The 23,696-nt window shown below is 33.7% G+C and overlaps 1 protein-coding gene across 9 annotated transcripts in view; it reads right to left on the bottom strand.

The window, feature by feature from the left end:
* Positions 1-23,696, bottom strand: part of FER (FER tyrosine kinase) — a 445,463-nt gene that overhangs the window by 252,255 nt on the left and 169,512 nt on the right. For all 9 annotated transcript variants that reach the window (XM_042944781.1, XM_042944800.1, XM_042944791.1 and 6 more), the window contains one exon: positions 3,434-3,526. In XM_042944781.1, coding sequence (XP_042800715.1) covers positions 3,434-3,526 — 93 coding nt within the window. The remainder of the gene's footprint in view (positions 1-3,433; positions 3,527-23,696) is intronic.

Here is a 23,696-nt window from a genome sequence, read left to right as displayed (position 1 = left end):
CATCAGTGTTCACTACAGCATTATTCCTAACAGCCAAAAAGTGGAAACAACCCAAGTTTCCATCAGCTGATGAATGGATAAGCAATATGTGATAAATTCATATAACAGAACATTATCCAGTCATAAAAAGAATGAAGTATTGTCACATGTTACAACACAGATGAACCTTGAAAATATTATACTAACTGGAAAAGACTAGACACAAGAGGTCACATATTATAGGATTCTCTTTATGTGAAATGCCCAGAACAGACATAGCCTTCAAAAGTGGATTAATGATTGCCAGAAAATGGGAAAAGGAGAGAACTGAGACTAACTACCATTGGGTATGGAGTATCCTATAAGGGAGATGGAAATGTTCTGGAAGCCAACAGTAGTGATAGTTGCAAAACACAGTCAGTATACTAAAAACCACTAAGTGTACACTTTAAAATGGTGAATTTCATGTTATGTGATGTATACCACTATAAAATATTTTAAATATGCTTAACTATGTAATTTTTGTAAGTTTTTTATAGAGAAAAAATCATTTAGAACAATAAAAAATTCTTTCTGTTTTATATTTATCAAATAAGAATACTCTAAAAAATACCATATTGTGTCAGAAAAAAATTTTAATTATGATTAAGTAGTCTCTAATACATAGATTATCACACTTAACACCTGAAACCTTCACATTCATATTAAGACTCAAGACCTCAATTACTCGTGTATTTGAGGGGAAAACCCCTCCTTCAAATAATGTTAAGATAACTAACATTTTAGAGAAAAGGTTGTGCACATCTATTCCTAGTGAAGAATAGCGTCATAAACCGCAGACTGCCTCAATCTTTTTGGTTCGTGAGCTTACTAAATAAATCAGGGAATACCAAAGGGCTGATAAAGCAATGATCGTCTTCAGCTTGAAGATGCACCAACTGGGCCCTGAGGAAGTGAACATTCTCTAGAATTCTCAGTTACAGAGAGAGCATTTTCTTAGAAGAAATGTGCATTTCATAGCTTTGAGGATGTTCATAATTTATGAAAAACCGATCACAATGTGTATTTGAATGAGGTACATGCTTTGTGGGAAAGGCACTTCAATTTATTTCAGCTAACAGCAGTTTGTTAACACCAAACTTTTACCTATGTCAGTGACTGTCAATTTGGTAATTTTACTTAAGAATAACGTAAAGACCACTTTTAAATGGAAAAAATAACATGTAAATACCTTCAATGATTACAGAGTTATGATTTGTACCATTAATTCATTAAGATTGTGCATATTATGTCTGACGTAATTTTAGGATAGCCAACTCTATATAACGTCATCATTTTGAACTAACTGGATTTCTTCTGTTTCTATATGTAAATGAGCACGTCTTTCCATACACGAAAGAAAAAAAACCCTCTCACCCTCTAATCGACCCTGATTATCAAAACAGGCTCTGGCTGGAGCCAAAAGCTGAAGTTCTCATAACTATGACCTTCAAAGTGATGTATGTAACTTGAAGCCTCAAAAGCCATGGCTGCATTCCTAGACAACTGTCTCCAGGGCATCCCAGGCTGTGGGGAAAACAAATGAACAAATATTGGGAGTGTTCGCCCATGTCCACTATCAGAGAATTCTTATTTTTCTGTCACTAGCTAAAACTTGAAGCTCTAAATTCCACTCTCCTAATTTTACACCTAATAACCCTGAAGATAACCTTGAGTTTATAATAAGCCTTCCTTCTCAAGCATGTAAAATAGTTTACTAAAGGAAAATTGGGCAGAGGGATCACCTTTCACAAATTAGCTCACCAATAAACTGCTACTAGTTGCTGGCAAAAAGACCACTCACCTAAGTGAAAGGAAGGTGAGTCAATGACAACTATGTCAAGTGTTTCACTGAACTATTTTCATGTTAAATAATTTTATGAAGTGCAAATGAGGTATCTGAACGTTTCCTTTTAAGAAGTGATGTTCCTTTTTTTTTCTCTTTTTGAAGAACAGATCTGAACATTTTCTTTTAAGAACTATTTTTTTTCTTTTTTAAAAATGTTTTAAGTATTTATTTTCAAGAGCTCTTCTTTCTTTTCTTCAAATAAGTTATCAAAACCTGTCCTCATAGTCTCCAGAATTGGCCACAGATTCCTAATCAAGTCTCCTATACTTTATTTTGAACATCAAATCATAATAAATTAAGTCCTATGAACTACTATTTATCTGTGAAGTTGCAAGTCATTAACTTAAGAAAACAAGAGTAGGATATGGGTCTTAAAAGAGACTTACTCTATCATGCAGTTTTTCCCTAAAATTATTTTTATTTTCATTTGTATTAATGCCACAGAAGATGCTCTGATGAGTTCACAGCCCCTCCCTATTGCCATAGAACACTTCTGGATATCAGAAATGACAATAGGAGCATTGAAGGCTAACACTGAAGTAGAAAATCTCTTTTATATAAAAATATAATTTTCTTTCTTTTTAATTAAAATACCCGATGCTTTGCCTTAATTGTGTATAAAAAGAATGTTGCTTGAGTGGAATAAATATGGGAACCCGTGTTACATATTCAAAAGGAATCATAGCAAATAAAATCCAAAATGTGACATTTTACTAATCTATAGTTAGGAAATACTTTGTTTTTCTAAATAAGACCAGGTCACATTATTTTAAACAGCTAAACTTTTAAAGAACAAGAAATAATATTAAGATATTATGATGTAGAAACTTGGAAAAGATGGGAGGGAAAGCACATAATTAATTTGTACTGAATATTGTTGTTTTGATCATCATTCAATAAGACCATCATCTTAAAGCTCTATTGTGAATGAGGGATAGCTAGGAAAAAAAGTTTGATAATTTAGTTTGAAAGATAATGAAGTAAGAAAAATACTTTAAAATTTTATATATAAATGGAAAAAGAATATACTTCATCTTATTTGCCTATGGCTGTTGTTACCTAGAGATTTATAATATTCTATGCACCACATTGTTATGCCAAACCCAAATTTCAAACAGACTTGAATAAAATTAAAATGTTTTTAAAAATATGAACATGCATATAAACTAATATTTTCAAAAATACATAGATAATAATTCCTATCATTAAAAAATGTTTCACTGGAAAATAAATTTTCTATGCTCTTCTTCTAATAAAGCCACAAAATACATAAAATGTTTCCTAGAATTATTTGTCTGTAGTACAGGAAGTCTGCAATAAAAGTTTATTTCTTTCCTCCCATATCAGTGTTACATGTAATTTTACTCTATACATATATGAATAGATTCATATGCATATAAAAAGCTATATAATGTACCTTGTTTTCTATTTGTAAGGACAAATTTACATACGATATTCACTGTTTATCAGAAAGAAGCCAAAAAAAAAAAAAAAGAGAGAGAGAAGAAAAAGAAAGAAGCTAGACAATGACTATTTTCAGTAGCACATAGAGTTCATCCTACTTACTGTTGAAGAGCCCAGTGCAGATTTTGGAGACCTAATTATTCCAGCAATTGAATGACGAATAGACTCAAACTTGGAGAGCCTCTCCTTTCTTTCCTGGAGAGATTAAGAGAGAAGCCTTCAGCAATAGTAAACTAGTTTACACACATCTATGCTGGGTATTTATGTATTTATCCACCGCTTATCACATCTTCCAACTAAATAAAACATAATCCTGAAATTTAAGATGACAAATAATCAAATGCATATAAACTCTATAGTTTCTTACTTTCCTGGTCCCTCAAGAAATGTCTTGATTTGGGGAGCAGTAAGAAAGAAATAAAAATTCATAAGAGGAGAGAAAATGAGAAATGCAAAGGAAATTCATGGGAATTTCATGGGAAATTCAAGTATTAACATGCAGGAGAAGAAAAAAAAAGACAATTTAAAAGGAACCAGTCTAACACAGATTTCAGATAGCACTATAGTTGTAAGGGATTTTCAAGAAAGAAAATAATAGGGAAAAGAGAGGAGAACTATATTGAACACATTTTTTTAAACAGTGAATCCCAGGGCTGCCTAACTAGCTAGGAAATTTCACAAAGATTCACACGACCATGATGACGATGATGATGACGCGATCACTGGAGAAGGACGATGATGAAAAAGTAAAACAGGAAGGGGATAATGGTAGAACTCCACTAAGGGAAGTCAATCCAGACTGCTACTTGCTTTAGGATAAATATTTCCAAGTATCATGCACCACAGTTGAAGGAAACTTTTCCTGAAAATTTCATATCTTCAGATCCATTTAACAAATGCAAGTTAAGGGTTGGGTAAGAGGGTAGAAAAGAAGAAAAAGAAGAACAAAAATGAAAAACAGAAGGTAACAAAGAAGCATGTGTGAGGGCTTGTAATGGAAGGTGGTCAATTTTCCAATAATGACTACATTTCAACTGTTAATCAGCAGCAGGCAAAAGAACTCAAGACCTTATTGCCACATGCTGTATTTCCATGTCTTCCATCAGCTGTGATGCTCAATTTTCCTCCTATTTTCCTGGAAAATAACTAAAGCAGGCCACAAATAACATCTTCTGTTTCTTTTGTCTCTAACATGTTGGGTATGTGTCTCTCTGTAGTAAATGCAGACATCTGTAGCCATATGCTCTCTGATAAACACGGTAGTTTCTGAAACTCAACTTCTGTCTCCCACTTCATTTACTTTTCATTCTAATAGTTGCAGTACTAATATTCTTTTCATTCTACAAATATACACATATTAATCGTTTAAAATAATCTTACAAATGGTAACACTAGTATAACACATAGCAATATATTTATATATAGTATATAGTATATGTAGTATGTTTGTATGTAGTAATATATTTAAAGTATGTAATATGTTTACCCATATTTATATTTATAGTGTAATGTATAATATAATGTGTTTTCATAGAGTGATATAATTATATATAGCACACATACTGAAAAGTACTGTAGTGGCTATGGTTTTCTACTCTCCAGCTCAAGTGGGGAATTTCTACAAGAACCATAAGAACTGAAAAGCACATGAGAGGTTATGCAGAAAAGTCAAAAATTCAGGAGAGATCTTTACTTATTAGAAAGCATTTTATTTGTATATGATTTAATAATATGCACGGAAACAACAACAGTAATTCTCCTCAAGCTACATCTTGGCATCAAATCTTATGACAGGAAAGATAACCATTTCCCCAAAAAACCTTTTGTTAATATTAAAAAAGAAATCATATTCTTAAGAAACCAACACCAGATAAATTTAACGGATAGGTTCAGGTTGGGGTAAAGAACACTTCAAAACCTGCTTCTTTTGTATTAAGTGGTAAAGCATAATCTATTGTGTGGTCAAAGGGATACAACTAATAAAAAAATATACATCCTTTCATTCAAAGGTACTCTTTAAGGACGCCTGGGTGCCTCAGTTGGTTGAGCATCCAACTCTTGGTTTTGGCTCTGGTCATGATCTCACAGTGCATGAGTTCAAGCCCCACATCGGTCTCTGCACTGAGAGTATAGAGCCTGCTTGGGATCCTCTCCCTCTCCCTCTCTCTCCTTCTCCTCCATGCTCTCTCTCTCAAAATACATAAATAAACTTAAAAAAAATAAAGGCACTCTTTAAATAGGTTGATCTAAAAAATGTATTATCACAAACAATAAGTAGACCTTAAGTTCTCTTACAGGAAAAATTAAATACAAATAAAGTTTACACAAAACTTTAACCAGTGTCAGCTCACTTGGTGCCCAAATTTCCACAAATAAAACGTGAAACTCACTTGCTAAAGTTGGTCTACATAGCATTATATATCAACTTTAAATTATGGTCACATAATACCTCAGAATGTGCTGAATTCACTGACAGTTGATTTTTATATCAGTGAATTACAAGGCTACTTCAGAAATTAACACTGAAACCACGGATACAGTGACTAATACTACCTATAGGCCTGCTAGGGCTGGCATTGATGCACTCCTTTTGCCCACCTCAAGCTATGACAAGGTAAAGAACTTTCTCCAGATAATAAACACAAGCATTAGCTCCAGCAACAGGATGGCCCCTCACAGTGGAGGGAGCTGGGGGTCAGTGAAGGGGGGGGGATATGAGGGGCGATATCATGAAATAATATTCTGATGAGATGCCCAGAAAAATGTCATAAGTGTAGCTGTAAACCTATCTTGAAAAAAAAGTTCTAGATGAGGTATCAGTTTCACATCTCACTCAAAAATAGTTTTTCATTTTCATTATTTTAAAATTAACTGAAGGGTCTCACAATTTCTGTCTCCCGCAGTCTCTCTCTCCATATGTATATGAAAGTGTTTCATAATAATTAAAAGTTTCCCTATTATCTATTTATAAAAAAATAACTCTAAGAAACAATACCTAAACTACTTACAGTTCAAGTAAAACTATACCTATCAGGTTTTGAAATTATTCTTCACTAAAAATCCCAAACTGCAATAAAAAGCAGGCTCTCAGGTTACCTCCATCATCCTCTGCTTACTGAAGCACAAGCAAAGATAGAAAAGGCAAGAATCAAGACTTTGCTGATTGGAGTAACTGGCAAAAATCAGCAGCTCTACCAAATGACAACATATGTACATGGCGTAGCAAGTTACAAATTAACGACTTGAACCAAAAAGCAGGTTAAGAGTTCTCAGAGCAAGGCTCCTAAAGGAAGCTCTAAGGTACAAAGAATAAGGTTTTGATGTCAGAAGGAATAAAGAGTATGAATGTGGGAAAATTACTTCACTACATAGGCTCTCAGTTTCTATATCAGCACACAGTACACTGGACTAGATAAAGTCTTCATTTCAAAATTTCTGGGACAATTATTCAACTCCCCACTCATGTGTATTGCATTGATCACTGGCAAAATTCCCAAAGAAGAGTTCCATGTATCAGGCTGGCTAGTTACCAGAGTTACCTCCCTTAGAGCCTTAAGTCACATTCTCCCTGAGGCGTCCTCAAACTTGACCTCTGAAAACGTGAAACATGCCACAGGGACGTGTTTTATGCTAATAATGCGTCATTAAAATAATAACCAAATATTATTTCTCAAAGGCTTCTGTAAATAATGCCAATCTAATAACATTCTTAGAAGGAACAATGAAAGTAATTATTTGGCCCTATAGGAACAGTCAGATACATATTCAAATCAGGAGGCAATAAGGATCAAGAAAAAGATAACATTCATGCTAAGCTCCAGGCTGAGTGCCAAATATCTTTGAGACTACTTATGCAAAGCAGCCATGAAATTTGGAGGGATTTTGTGAGAAATAACTACAGGAAAATTATGACCCCAGAGAAGATTGTCTCCTGAAAGAACTTCTAGTCTGTTGATAAATGACTCCATAATGTAAATGAAATACTGCAAGTATCGATATGTCCTTCATAAAAAGGAATGCATTTATAAATAAACAAATAACTTAGTCTTTTGCAGGTGTTGATTTGCTAGGGAGAAGGAAGAATACAGAGTTTTTATTCCCATCAGGATATAGAATTTAAGTACTGAAACAGTTTGTAAATGATTTATTTTAGCAATTGGGGTCTGACTGAAGACAAATCATTTAGAAGCGTTCACTGCCTAGTAACCTAGTTTGTCATGCTGTTTTTCTTTGATGCTTGCATATTAAGAATATTTATTAAAAGAAAGAAAGACTGCTTGCTAAGCCAACCATTTTCATATTCTGAAATAATGAAATTGGAAACCAAATGTGCAAAACGAACATTTGAATGATTATTAAGATTTTGTCTTAAAATAACAATGCTAAGAAAATTTATAAAATAATAGAGTTCACTGAAACTGAGGGTGTAAAATGTCATATTGTTCTTCTTGCTTTCTTGACTGTATATCTCTTAACTAAGATGATGTCTCTAGGGAAGCAAGACCCAAGCAAGAGGCTAGACTCATCTTAACTGAGGTTCTGCCTGTAAAACAAGTATGGGACATAATAAAGCAAGACATGTATCTTCTTTGCTTAAAAGAGTAAGACAAAGAATGCATTAAAATGAGAGCAAAAGTACTATTTCATTAGAGGTTCCTGTGTCTAGAAATCGAGGCACTTTGCCAACTCCAGCCACACTTGCACAAACTCCCGAGCTCACCACTCTATTTACCAACTTGACCAATGTCTCTTCAGATATGTTTTTTACTCCTGTCTCTTTCTCTCCTCTCCTTAGATTCTAAGGATTCATTATGTGTATGTTCGTTCACGTATCACCTCGTGATCTCAAATACTGTTTTTCTTTACCTTTTTGTTCTAATTTGGATACTTTCTATCAACCTGTATTCACATCTCAGTGATCTAGTACTGATTCCATTTAATAAATCCCTTAGTTCTAATATATTTTTCATTTCCAGAATTTCCATTTTTATAGCATCAAAATCACTGCTGTGATACCCCCATCTTTCACACACGTTGCCCATGTTTTCTACTAGATCCCTTAGCATTTTAAAAATAGCTATACTAAAGACATTGATAATTCCAATAACGAGGCCACCTGCCTCTGTTTCTTTTCTTAGCTGTGAGTCACATTTCTTATTTCTCTTTCTCTTTTTAGTGTTACATACTTTGTGATTGTGTGCTGAATGGTTTGTATAAAAGAACAGCAGAATCTGAATCCAATAATATTTACCTCAAGAAAGACGAGCATATGCTCCCTTTTCTGTCACGCTGCTAGGTTGGGGCTATAGGTAACAAGCTGGGTCTGGCCTTTGTTGCAATTTAGTTTGAATCAGTTCACCACCAGCTTCAAACATTCTGAGAGCTAGATCAGGAATTTCCCTTCAGCTAGGAATGGAATCTAAGCCCTGACAAGATTCCAGTATCCTGATTAAGCTTCAAAGTCAATCCACCAGCTTTAGGAACTATAGATGATCTCTCCAAGCTTTGCAGTTTCTTTGGGGGAGTATTGGGGGAGTGCTAGAGAGTTCTCTTTGCTTCATACCCACTACTGTATGTATCTAAGAAGATACCTTACAGCCCTTACATATGGTCTCCTGTGACTTTCCATATCCAAACTGGATACAGAAATTCCTATGCATTTTATAAGACAAGTAATCTATTAGTCATCTTTTTATCAGCCTTTATTCACAAACCAAGAAAATGTACAAAGATACAAGTCAAGGATCTTCAGTACCACAAAGAAAAAAGCCATTCATTCATCAAAAGTTAGAGACTTGTGTCCAACTACCGTTTTCCAAGGTAGTCAATTACCACAAAAGGCCTTCAGAGTTCGAGTCTATACTCCTCAGAAGATCATTTGAAGGCTTAAACTCCAGTCAACTAAAAAGTATTCATTCTTATTATTTTGGTTTGGTTGGTTTTCTTTTGTTTATTGCTTTTGGGGAATAGGGAAGATGAGTTAGACTGGTTTTGTATTTGGAGCAGAAGACCTTCGTTGGATATTATAAAGTCTACTATATATATACTTCAGTTTTGTATAAACTATGTTTTAAGTTTCCAACTTCATCTAAAAAGTTCCCTGAATGGTTTCACTTTTTCGTATCTCATACGTGTACACGCATCAGTAATCCTGCTCTCAGTTCAGAGAGCCTTTTGTTACTGGAAGTAGTAACTGGGAATGGTTAGGAGTTTTAAGGCCTCAGTCAAGATTTTATTTATTAGAAACAGAAACTGTGGGACCTAAAAAAGAAATCCCAAAATTTAATTTAAAAAAACAGAATATAATAAATTTTAAAGACAGGAATGTGGTGCTTATAATATTGCACATCTATTACCAGCAAATAAAATCCAAGCGAGAGATCTGTGTTAGAAGTCCATTGGGTATCAGGCACTTGTCTCACCCTCAGCCCTCTGAGAGAAGCTGCCACACTATAGGACTATTGGAACGACTGCCTGAGAATGAGGTCAGTACAACAGAGGGTGGAGCTGAGGAAATGATGACAGACAAATTCTTGATGACGTGGTTGGAATCTCTGGATCTATCCAGGTACATGAGTAGATAAACTCTCTTCTGTGCTTTAACGATACTGCCTTGATTGACTATTACATGGAACCACTATAGCAGAGTTTCCTAGACTATCTACTAGCAATTAAAGATTTCCAATAAACAATTATAAAAGTCACAATTGTCACTAACAAAACAATACACTAACTTACCTTTCTATGTTTTGGGCATATATTTACTTTTAATAGAAAAACAAACCTTGAAATACACTAACATAATTATAAATTCTTTGTAAAAAACGCTTATTGTGTTATGTTGTATTTTGTTGTGACAATTACTTTTGTTTATTCCTTTTAATTTAACAGTTTCAGCACATGAAATTCAAAATAATTGCTCAACATGTTTGGAAAAACCCTTGTTTGGATGATTAACAGATATTATACCACAAAAGGTTCAGTAGTCCCATAAATTTTAGAACTGCTCTATTAATCAAATTTAAATAGGTTTCTTAGATGCAGTATGTCTCAGAGCCCTAGTCACACATTAGTACATGTACTCTTTTTGGGAAAGAAATATTACTCTGAAAAATTCATTTTCAAGAAACGTTATCACAAAGCTTTCATTCTGTGGGGTTAGAAGGGGAAACATATTCTTCTACTTTACATCACTCATGGCTTCTTGGATATTATCATCACATGTAACAGCTCCAAATTAACTAATGAAAGTGCCTCTCTTTCTGGTCACAATCTCTTACCCCATTAGTTTGCTTTCAACCAGTACCACTATCACCATTTTTCAACCTCACTGGACCCTAAAGCTTTGAGTCTTCTTGTTTCTCCCAATCAATCACCTTCTCCTTTCTTCTCTCTTTATCTGAGATGCCATAATGTATCATTTCAGTGATGCTCTTGCCAATACTCTAAATCCTGTGCTATTCTATCTCTTAGTTGCACCCATGTAACAAACCCCAAACCTGGATAGTTGGATAGATCCAAACATCTGCTCTCTCTGAGCATGCACTCAAGAAATTCATCACAGCTGGAGAGAACCACATGATTATTACTTTCTAATGGGTACCAAATATCTGACAGTACCTCTACATTTCTCTGGCCAACTCACTTCTTACTCTCCCACTGTTATTGTCAAACCTTTCCCACTCTTCTTGTGCCTAAAACTGCCCCATTCTACCCCCTCCAGCTTCTTTAGAAAGAAACTACAAGTCAGAAATCCCTTCATCTTGCCTTTTCAGATCTACAGATCTATTACTTCTCTTCCCTTCTAATCTGTTTCCCCATTTGGAAATATGGAGCTGTCTCTCATTTGTGGCTGACCTCTCTACTACTACTTTGTATCTCATCCCCTCCTGCTCTCCCACGAACATTAAACATTACAAGAACCTAACAGATCTCTTTTTCTCTGAAAACTTGTTGTTTTTTTTTTTTTCCTATTCCATCAGCTTTTATACATGTTTAAATTGTTCTTAGAGGAAAAAAAAGGAGAAGCAGTAAGGGAGAAAGGATGGAGAAGGGTAGAGAAGGAAGGATGAAAAGAGGAAGGGAACTGCTCTCTTCAGCACACACCCTCCTCCTGCTACTGCTTATTCTCCATAAACAAAATTCCTAAAAGAGTTATCTACGCTTCCTGTCTCCACTTTTCTCTCCTCCCACTCATTCCTCAATCAGCTCCCATTTCGCTTTCATCTCATCACTCAAGCAAAGCACATGCTTTTAAGAAACCCAACAAACTTCATTTTACTAATCTGACAAAGGACATTTCTTACTATTGTACTTGACCTCATGGAATAATTCTCCTCTATTGACCATATACTCCTCTTACATGAAACATTTATTGCCCTGACCCACTCTCCCCCTACAGGCAAAACATGGTCATGTGCTTTCAAGATCCACTGGCTTCTGGTATCCTCTCTCCTCACTCTATACTTCCTCCCTAGGTAACATTTTACATGTCCCAACTTCAATTACCACCTAAGCCAAGCCCACTCAGAATTTAAATCTCCAAATGAGACTTTACCATTGAGCTACAATCCTATATATGCGTGTGTGTGTATATATATACATCCTATATATACTAATATACACAGGTACATACTTATATACATAGGTATATATATGTACATATACATACATATAGGATATATATGTGTACATATGCGACTTCTCTACTTGGTTACCGTAAAGACAGAAAAAGTCAACATATTTCATACTGAACTGAAAACTTCCAAGCTGCCCTTTTTTGGGAGTCTCTCATTTCAAGGAATGGTATTAATCATTCTGTTATACAAGCCAGCATCTGGAAGCCCAACCTCACACTCACAATATAAACTCCAAGAGGACAGAAGATGTTATCACTTTTTTATTAAAATTATCTAAACATTAAATAAATGCTACATATTAATGACATTGAAGCAAGACATTAGCTATCAGACATCATTTAATAAATAAATAAAAGAGTAGGTTTACTTGAACTACTCTTTTGTGCTAAAGAACCTCAAAGGCCTCTTAGGAGAAAAACAAAATTGACAGGCTGAAATTAACCAGGCATTCCAATTATACATAAAATTCTAACTCATATTGACTTTAAGAAATCTGCAGGTATGTCTGTTTGAATTTTGGGAAACCCTCAAAAACAACAGAAGACTATCTTAGGAGTTGAAATATTTTTCCTTTTAACATTTTTTTAAAAAATGGACTCTTCCAGTGATTTTGATTTAGAAACTAGCTGTGTTCACAAATAGCTCAAAATTTTGGTATAAGGAACATTTAACTTATTAAAAACAGGTTAAGGAATGGCATAATATGTATCCAGAAATAAAAATGTATTATTTAATCATAATTTGTCAATTAAAGTTAAATACTACGTCCACTAGTTACTATTTATCAATATGCTAGAAATCTATGCTAAAAAGCTCAGTACCAGGTCTCTATTCCTTATATAATAGGCTCTAATCTGCTTAAGCTAATAAAGCACCCACTGGATATACTGGTATTTTCAGAAGCTCATTAACTATTTCATCAACGAGCAGTAAGTAGTGTAGAATCAACAAAAATGAATAGCATACTAAACTAATGGCCTCGAGTAGTCAGGCATAATTCCAAATATCATACTTGAAATCAAGAATATTTTTGATTAAGTGTCTTGATCCAAAGCACAATTTTTCATCTGAAAGTTAAAAATGGGTACTCAGCACATAACTATATCAAAGGTTTCACAAAATTATTAAATGTACAAAAATGGCCATTATTATTTAAAATGGTATTTTTTATTAAGCAGAATCATTACATTGAAGAAAAAGTTTAAAGACTGAGAATTTGAACATTCACTAAATATCTTTGCTGCTACTAAGTTCCCCATTGATTTTATAACTAGTTTTGGCGATCTCTACCCTTACAGAAAAGAATATTGCAATCTATACCTATTTGAAATGCTCATAGAAAAAAAAATAACAAATCTCATTTTCACCCATCAGCTTGAGGCAAAGGTTCTATAAAGCTCTGACTATGGCGCTGACTAAATCCCCAAATAAGGCCTCTCTAGAAAGGTTTCCTGTGGCTAACTCATTTAAAGCAAAACCTTGTGAAGATTCTAATAAAGTACATGAAAAGTTATGAATGGTGCTTAACTTTTTATTCCTGTTGAGTGTTCAACCCCACACCATTCTTTTTGGCGCTGATTATATATTTTCTGACTCAAGCTGTAATTAGAGTAAAAAACTGATTTGTTGAATTAAAAGTGGCAGCGCTGAATATGGAGAGGCTCTATTTTATTAAAAGAATGGCCAAAGGGAGTATATATTCTTAGGCATGTCTTAACTAAATTTCCCCATGTTCACATGACCTACATATCTTATAGAGTGTAACTTTTAAAGGAACCATAATTATTTTTCACTATCTTTAGTCCTTTGTCAGGCTAGCTGTCCTATTTCAAGATATACTGTAAATATTCTTTCCCTGCCAAGCATTAATTTCCCACCTTATGAGCAGCTGCAATGTGTTTTATCTGAGATCCAGAATAGGTTAGGGAGAAGAAACTTTCCTATAAAGGAAGAGGAAAGCTGCTACAAATATTTGTCATGTCTTCTTGTAATCAGATGAATTCACAATTTCTAGGATAGGCAAGAAAAAGAGAAAGCTGTTCAGAGCCAATCTAGGCCTATTTAACACTAGCTGCTAGGCCCGAAAGCCCACAGCAAGCTCAGCGGATTTTTTTTTTTTTTTTTTAACATACTCATGAGAATTTGAATAAAACTCTATAGGTGTAGGGCATTTGATTCTAAGACATGCTTTCACGGCGTTAGACAGTGCAAAAATTCTTCCAAAGCCCCACAATACCATTTAGCCATAATCAACAAGAGTTTTTCAGTAGTCAAAATTCACTCCTTAGAGAGTATTTTAAACCTCCTTAATTCATGATAAATTCACATTACCATTTAAAATGCAAAGAATGCAAAGAACTCTAACTGATGTGATGCTGGAAGAAGACAGGCATTCCTTTTTCTAATTTTCAGTGTAAGGAAAAAATATCAATGATTTCTCTAGCCACAGTCTCAGTCATTGAAATTACACAATTGCATTATATTTGTATTATTTGTATTATTTCTAATCAGAAATCCTTTGCATAACTATAGTTTATTTCAAGTAAAATCCTGATCTTTTATCAGCACTACTCAAACTGTAGTTTAATATCTATATAATTGACAGATACACAATATTTTCATTTGAAATAATACCAAGAGAAACAGTTCAATAAAAGATGAATCTTATTAAACAATAATCCTGAATAAATAAAGAAAAAGTGTCATCTCACCAAAAAAAAAAATTAATTTTGAGAAAGGAATCTATAATTTCCTTCTCATTAAGAAACAAAATAAAACAAAACAAAACAAAACAAAACATACACCAGAGGGAAACATACACCAGAGCACCCTCTCTCACCTTCCACCTTCCATGCCTATAATCCAGTCATACATAAATACTGAAGATTTAGAATGCACAGTATTTTCACTCCCCTGAACAATATATGTTTATTCCCTTTCCTAAAATACTGTTCCACTTTCTTCTTGGTGGGGGAAGGGGGAGCTGGACACCTCTTACCCACTTTTAAGACCCAAAACAGACATCCAAAATTCCACCCTGAGATCTGGCACCTTAAATCTAGGGAACCCTTCTTATGTATTCTGAGAGCACCCAGCATTTACTCTTATAGAACTTATCACAGTCATTAACATTACCTCTTAACTTGTCTTTCACCAAACTGTGAGCACCTTTGGGACTAGGACTTTATCTCACTCAGCTTTGTATACAAAGCTAAGACAGTGTGGACGGCATACTGCAATTTCCAAAATGATCACAACAATATCCCCATCACGCACATTCTTGCAATAAAGACTTTGACACTCCTTCCATTGAGAAGTAGGGTCTGTTTTCCACAGCTGAATTTGGGCAGTCATGTCACTGTGGTAGAAGTGACACTACATGACTTCCAAAGCTAGGTCATAAAATCAGCTTCCTCCTGGTTCTCTTGGGACACATTCTTAGACCCAGCCACCCTAGCTATAAGAAAGCTCAGGCAATCCAAGGAGATGAACAGAGCTTAGATGGGCTCTTAGCCACCAACATCAAAACTGCCATCATGTGAGTGAACCATAATGGAGGTAGATCCTAAGGCCTCTATTCCAGCTGTTTCAGCTGACAACACACAGAGGTGGGATAAGCCTTCTGCATGGAACTCTTCACAAATGGAAATTAATGAGAAAATTAAATGAGTATTATTATCTTAAGTCTCTAAGTTTGGCAGTGATCTGTTACATAGCAACAGATAGCCAGAACAGTTTCTGTCATATAGTATACACACGCACACATACACACACTGTACACAAACATACAACACATGTATACACACATATACACAGGAATCAATGAACCAGTCTCCCAAATCAAACATACTCCATAAGTTAAATTTGGTGGATAGAGAAGAGAACCATTTCCAAATAGTCTAATTAGGATATTTAAATTATCTTAGCCTTTTTATTATAAAAGCAGATATGGAAAAGCAAACAAGAAAATGCAACTTAAGGTAACTACTCTGTAATTACCAACAAGCCTGAGACATAGAACTTTACCAAATACTGCAGAAGGCCTCCATGTGACCAGTTCTAATCACAATCACTTATAGCTATTCCTCCAAAGAAACCATTATCATGACCTCTACAGTAATCACTTACTGTATGCATTATTTTTAGTCTTATTTTTAGTCTCTAGGATATATCCCTATAAACTATAGTTTAGTTTTGATCACGTCAAAATTTATTTAATGTATCCTTAAGCATTTTTTAATCTGTAATTTCAGTCTCTAGCCCTAGATTCCTAGATTTTCCTTATAATTTAGCTGTTTAAAAACTCAGCCACTTGACATAGTTTGCCACAGCCTGGATTTTGATGATTTTGTACCATAGGACAGTCCATCATGTCCGCTGTCCTCTTTTTTACAAACTGGCAGCTGGGATCAGAGGCTAGAGATTCAGATTCAGACTCAGATTCAGACTCAGACTCAGACTCAGACTCAGATTCAGATTCAGATTCAGATTCAGACTCAGATTCAGTACCTTTAGTGAAATCATGGTGGCATGTATCAGGAAATTAAATAATGTCTGGTTGTCTCTCTTTTTGTGGTATCTGCAGCTATTGGTGCTCAATGTCTACATCCACTAATTCGTTGTATATCATAAAAGGGTGATATTCCTTCAAATTCTATCATTTCCACTTATTAGTTGGAATATTTCTATCAAAAGATGTTTTCCCTCATGTATCATCTGATTTATCAGCAATAATTAATTGGTAATATAATTCATATAGGAAAGGCAGGATAAATATTTGATTGCTATGTATATGTATATACATATGTATACATATGTATACATGTTATGTTATGTATATATATATGTATACATATAACAGATTACATATATATATATATATAACAGATTATATATATAATTTTTTTTGTAATTCAGAGTCTTTGAAACAGGAATGATAAACAAGACAAATTTTAAATATATTTATTAGACAAATGAATAATGAATACTCAAATGGAAAAATAATGATGAAGGTGATGATGAAGATAAAAATAATCAGAGCTAATACTCACTACGTGACAAGCTTTTTAAAAGACCTTTACACATTAACTCATGTTATTCTTACAACAATATATGAGGTAGGTACTACTATTTTCTCTTCTGTATAGCTGAGGACACTGAAGCACAGTTAGTAAGTGGTCAAAGCAAGATGGAGGCATGGGTAATGGACTCTACAAACATTTAAAGGTGGTCCACAAGTCTAGAGATATTCTCAAGTTCTCTGATGTATTTCTACCGAATCTCGTAAGATAATCTCCATTTAGCACCATGATATTCAGTTATGTGACAATGAGAGATGATTCCATAAAAAAACTTGAAAGTAGATAATCAAGTACTGAATTTACATTAAACCTAGTTCTAGTTAACCATAACTCTTATAAATTCTTTTCCTTGGTCATCTTCAATTTTCCATCTCTGTTTGGATGAGAAGTTCGAACTCAAAGAGGTATTTTAACTTTCTTCCCATAAGCTTGTCCAAATTTCCAATATAAAATTCAATATACCTAAGTTCCTTTACTGACTTAAGAAAAGCCATACCTTTTTTTCTTGACTTTAGAAAATTCATATCTACTTTTCTGACTTAAAATCATTCCATCTTTGGCTTCCATTAAAACTAGTATATTATAGTATCTTAATGTACCAATATAAACTAATAACTGTTATTACTAAGACAGATTATAATGATTGTTTTGAAAAAGTAATATGAGAAGTTGTCTCTAAAATCTTTCATTGAAATAAAATTTTCTAAATGGCTGCTGTTGATAGAAAGTTCCAGAGCTATTACATAAAGAAATAATCTCTGTATTAGAACAAAGTATTTTAACTGGGTCTTTACAGTTTAATGAATACAGATATTTGTCCTATCATTTACTTATGTTTACTTGTAAAAATTATTCTTCAGACGTTCTTTTATTTGAATTAAAAAATACCAAAATACTGGAAAACCTTTTTTCTTAAATAAAGGTACATAAATTAAATGCTGACTGGCATATTACACATACTTCTCATTATTTTAAAACCTTTACATAAGAGTGAACAAGTTAAAAGTATAATAAAAACTGTATCAGCCAATGAATTCTTAGCAAAGCAATTCAACCAGCCAAGTACTCAAGCATACTGAATCATGAGACTGGTACACTCTTGAAAAACTAAGTTTAAATAAAACTATATTTTTAAGGAACTCCATTCAAATCAGCTGCAAATAACTCTGATTCTACAGCTGATCTTTATATTCCATTAACCTTAACAAAAAGCAATGTTATTTGGATAATATTATGTATTAAAAAAATTTAAAAAAACTCATTGTTTTTAAATTCATGTTAAAAGATATGAAGAAATGAAGCAAAATACAAGCCATGCAGATATAATGCTAATCATTTGGACTTCAATTCATTGGGTATAGTGAAATGGTAATTCCTAATCAGAATGCCTAAGAGAGTAAAGAAAATGCTTTCTTAACCAGTTTTGTTTTTATATAAACAATGCTAACATAAACCAGGACAGAAGACAAACATACAACTACATAGATTAAACTCATCTGGCTATTCAGCATGAGATCTATTACAATTCCATACATAATTTTGTCTTCAACAGGCATGTCCCAGTTTATTAGAATCATTTGGTAGGTTAATGCAAGAATATAATTTCACCAGAAACACAACATGTGGTTTTCTTAAAAAGATATCTGAGGCAAACTTAATGAGAGATCAGTGTGGAATGGCTACTTGTGATTAGCCAACTGGATTATTAATTTAAGTACAGTTATTACATTTACTAAATAATAATTTTTTCACTTGAGACTTAACGGTTTCACTTTCTTCACAATAAGGATAAACTAAGTTCATCAATGACAAATGTGAATCTCAAATATGAATCATTAAATATGAGTCATCAAAAGGAACAAGGGGATATTGTACTATAGAAAGAGAATTACCTCAGAGAAAATATTTAATATACTTTTGGATACTGCATTATTAAGTTAATATAATAGTCTATGAAAATTTATAAACTATTGGTAACATGCCTACACATGCATTTTTCATACACAATCCTGAACAAAATTTCCTAAATATTTTTACTATTCCTTGAACTATTGACAAATGTTTATTTTGTCATGCAGTGTTAAAAAGAAATTTATGTAATGTCGTATGTCAATTATATCTCCAAAATATATATATATACAAATACCATATATATATCATATACATATAAATATCATATATATATCATATATATGTAAATATCATATATATAGGAGTTTATAGCCACACAAAAATTTAAAATAATCTAAAACTTTATTTAAAACATGCCTTTTAAAAAATATATTACCTAAACAGTTCTCCTTAATGCCTTTTTTTTATAAGAATGACACAAAGATAAACATAACAAGTAAATAAGCAGCAATATTACACCGGTTAGCACTTTTTATTCTGTAAAGAGCTAGATAAGAACTATCTAGGCTATATGGTCTCTGTCACCACTATTCAACTCTGCCCACATAGCATTGTGGCATGAAAGCAGCCATAGACATTACATCAACAAATGAACATGGCTATGTTTCAATAAAATTTTATTCATGAATGTTGAAATCTCAATTGCACATAATTTTTGCATGTCACAAAATATTGTCCTTTTGGTTTTTTTTTTTCCAAAAAAAAAAAAAAACCATTTACTTAAAAATGTAAAAACAATTCTTAGCTTGTAGGCCACAAAATATAGGTAGTTGGCCAGATTTGGCCCATGGGTGACAGTTTCCAAACTTTGTTACATTACGTCACTTAAATTATAGGAACCATACAACAGAGGCTATATAAGCAATCGATAAGAGGGCAGATTCTGGGGTCAGACCGAAAGGGTTCACATCCTAGTCCTACCACTTCTGATCTATATGACTTTGGATGCCTAGCTCTCTGTATACCAATTTTCTTCCCTATAAATTGGGAATTATAATAGTACCACCTACTAGGAATAGTAATAGTTCTACCCAGTAAGTCAGCTATAAGAATTTAATATGGCATGGAAAGGATTTAACAAAGCTCCTGGCACCCATAACTAGTAAATCCTCTCTAATTATGCTATTGCTGCCACCATAATCAAAATACAGGAAAAGTTCCACTTCATAGAAGTATGTATTATAATATACAAAGACATTCTACCTCTAAAATTAGAGAAATTTTGCAAAATTAGAGAAAATCTGTTTTAAAAAACAGTCATAACATTTCAGGACTGGAAGATACTATAAAAATAATCCTATTTTACCAGAAGCTTAGAGATATTTGTGATCCAACTCTGAGTTACAATCAAAGCCAGGACTAGAAGCAAGTGTTTCTATCTATATTATGAGCCCAGAAAGTCCTCCATTTATTATACCTTTGTAGCAATTAAGCAGACATGTAGTGACCAAAATTTATACATTTCTTTTTGAGGTATTTGGAAAGAGTTCTTGAGAGATATGAGGTGAGGGGCTGGCAAAAACAATTATAGGAAGGCAAAATAGCATAGTGATTAAGAGCAAAAATATAGTATCAAAGCTGAATTTAAACTTCAGCTGCTTGACCACATGACCTTGCGCAAATTTACTTAATATTTCTGGGACTCAGAGAGTAGGTACACAAAAAAATATCTGAATGAAAGGCCAAAAGAACTAGCTTCTCTCAAAGTTAAATGTCTCACCCACAATCAAAGCTTTAACTTCTAAAAACTTTCTTGGTAATCAAAGAGAAGACACACACAAACTGTAATAGATTGGATGTGGCCCCTCCAAAGACACGTAAATTTGACCTTACTTGGAAAAAGTGATTTTGCAGATATAATTAAGAATCTCAAAATGGGATAATCTTGGATTACCCAGGCGGGTCCTAAATCCAGTGACAAAGGTCCTTATAAGCAGACTTAGAAGAGGAAAAAAACACAGAAGAAAAGGCGATGTGAAGAAAAAGACAGAGACTGGAGTGATATGTCTTTGTATCACCACCAGACGTTGCCAGCTGCCATGAGGAGCTAGGAAGGAGGCATGGAATGGTTCCCACTCAGAGTCTACAGAAGAAAACAATTCTACAAACACTCTGATTTTGGACTTTTGGCCTCCAGAACTGTGAGAAAACAAATTTATGTTGTTTTTAAGCCACCAAGTCTGTGGTAGGTAATTCGTTAGGAAACTAATACATAGCTGACAAAGAAGCAGATATTTATTTTATAAAGTAATCATCAGCTACCCTAAACAATTAACTATAAAAAATAAATAATGGCCCTTAATATAGAAGATAAAAACAGGGAGGAAAGCAAGCCATAAGAGATTCTTAAATACAGAGGACAAACCAAGGGTTGCTATAGGGGAGGTGGTTGGGCGGATAGGTCAAATGGGCGAAGGGCATTAAGGAGGACACTTGCTGGGATGAGCACTGGGTATCATATGTAAGTGATGAATCACAGGCATCTACTCCTGAAGCCAAGATTACACTGTATGTTACCTAACTTGAATTTAAATTTAATAAATAAATAAATAAATAAATAAGTCCCTTAATCAGGAAAACTGGTCAAAGACTTCATTATTCTCATAAATTTCATACAATACGTCTAAAATGTGCATATATGCATTTTTTTCTCTTTCATTTCCCACTGCAGCTTTTAGAAACTGCTCTCTGATTAGAACATCACCTTGCCCCCAAATCTACTATCAAAGGTATTGTTGCAATCTCAAAGATGGTTTTTCTCAGTGGGCGCCCCAATAATTCCAGAACTATACAGAAAGATTCACAGCTCAGCATTACCAAGACCCAAGATTTTCTCTCTGGCTTTTCATTCACCTACAGTGCAGTAGTGAAACACTGGCTACCCTTATCATTGCTTTGCTAGCATCCACTTTCACACTAATTAGCACATCTGGTTTGAAGTTTCTTTTGATATTTTGGAGCCCAATATTGTTTCTGATAATAAGGCAAACAAAGAAGAAATTTCAATGTCAACTAACTCCCATGACAAAAAAATAAGTCGATCAATAAAAGTTTATGCACATAGGGCATATATTAAAAAGATTAACACTGAAAAGTACAATAATAACTGGGCCATAGTCTTTATTACTTTTTTTTTTAAAAAAAGGAGTTTTATAACAAAACTGTTTCATATAGAATTGGTGGCAGAAGGAACCTTTTGAGCTAGAGATTTTCTACATCAACCTTTTCATCTCATAATAGATGAGAAAGTGGAGGTCAGAGGGGGTGAAATGACCTGCCCCATGACACACATATGATGACAAAGCTACCTCTTCCCTTACCCCCCTTTCCACTATAACACATTGCTTAGATTTCATCCAGAGAGTCATCCAAATGCAGGGCATTGCTCACTCATTCAAAAATTTAATGGGCATTTAATTACACTGAAATAGAACTGTTACACTGAAACAATGATCATATTCAAACTTATAACATTAAGTATAAAACTGTGGTTCATTTACATCTAAAAAATGATGCACTATTTTCAATGCCACATCTCAATATGACAAAACAGAAACCAGTAACAATTAAAAATAATTATAAGACTGAAGGATACTACTAATATGAAGACACATGCATGCACACACACACAAAAACACACAGAGTCATTATGGGCCTGCAATGGTGAAAGGTTAGACATGACTGAAAAAAACAAAATATTAGTGAAAGGTAAGATGATCTTTTTTAAATTAAAGATGAAACAGTAAGGTAGGCTTTTGAATACAGATACAGGAAAGTCTGGATCCGTATTTCAGAAATGCTTCATTCAGTGTCTTATAAATTTATTAAATCTCAAAGTAGTTCAGCAAAAAGCCAAATTATTTTTGTGTTAAATATTGTCCAATATATGAACCAAAGTAAAAGTAACACCACTATTGCTAAGTTTCAAGGGCTATGTCAAAGACCACTCTACGTGTTTGCTGAAAAAAGAATACTGACTTCTTAGAAAATGGCTCTAACACTGAAATAGCTAACATTTCTTGAACAGTAATTGTGCTCTGAACATACATGCATTGTTCTGTACATTTAATTGTCTATAACACTATATAACAAGTCCTGTTATCCTCATTTTATAGATTAGAAAGCCAAAGCTTGAAGAGGTTAAATAACTTTTCCAATGACAAAAATAACAAGTTCAAATCTATAATGTAATCTAAAGCAAATCATTTCTTCTCTTCCTTACGCTGATTGGGCAGCAACAAGATAACTTATAGGACTAGAGAATTAATAACTGGAATTTTTAAAACTCAACTTCACTGCTCCAAGAATTGAGAATTATACATAGTTGTTTTTTTTTTTTTTAATATCCATAAATTCTCTTCAGGCTTTCAAGTTGTAAAAAAGAATCCAGTAGCTAATATCTTAAAACTTGATGAAAAATTCAGAATTTTAATTTTTATTTACTTTTTTGTTTATTCTTTTGAGAGAAAGAGTGCACATGTGCACAAGTGAAGGAGGGGCAGAGAGACAGAGAGGGAGAGAAAAATCCCAAGCAGGCTCCATGCTGTCCAAGCAGAGGCCGATGTGAGGCTTGAACTCATGAAATGAACTGTGAGATCATGACCTGAGCCAAAACCAAGAGTTGGACGCTTAATCAACTGAGCCACCCAGGTGACCCCAAATTCAGAATTAAAAAAAAAAAAGATTTATTTTGGAACTAAATGGCACTAATGAGATGTCTCATTTGGCCATACC

This window comes from Panthera leo, chromosome A1 (genome assembly GCF_018350215.1).
Source record: "Panthera leo isolate Ple1 chromosome A1, P.leo_Ple1_pat1.1, whole genome shotgun sequence".
Lineage (NCBI taxonomy): Eukaryota > Metazoa > Chordata > Mammalia > Carnivora > Felidae > Panthera > Panthera leo.
Note: the sequence above shows the minus strand (reverse complement) of the source record. Positions and strands in the feature narration are given on the sequence as shown.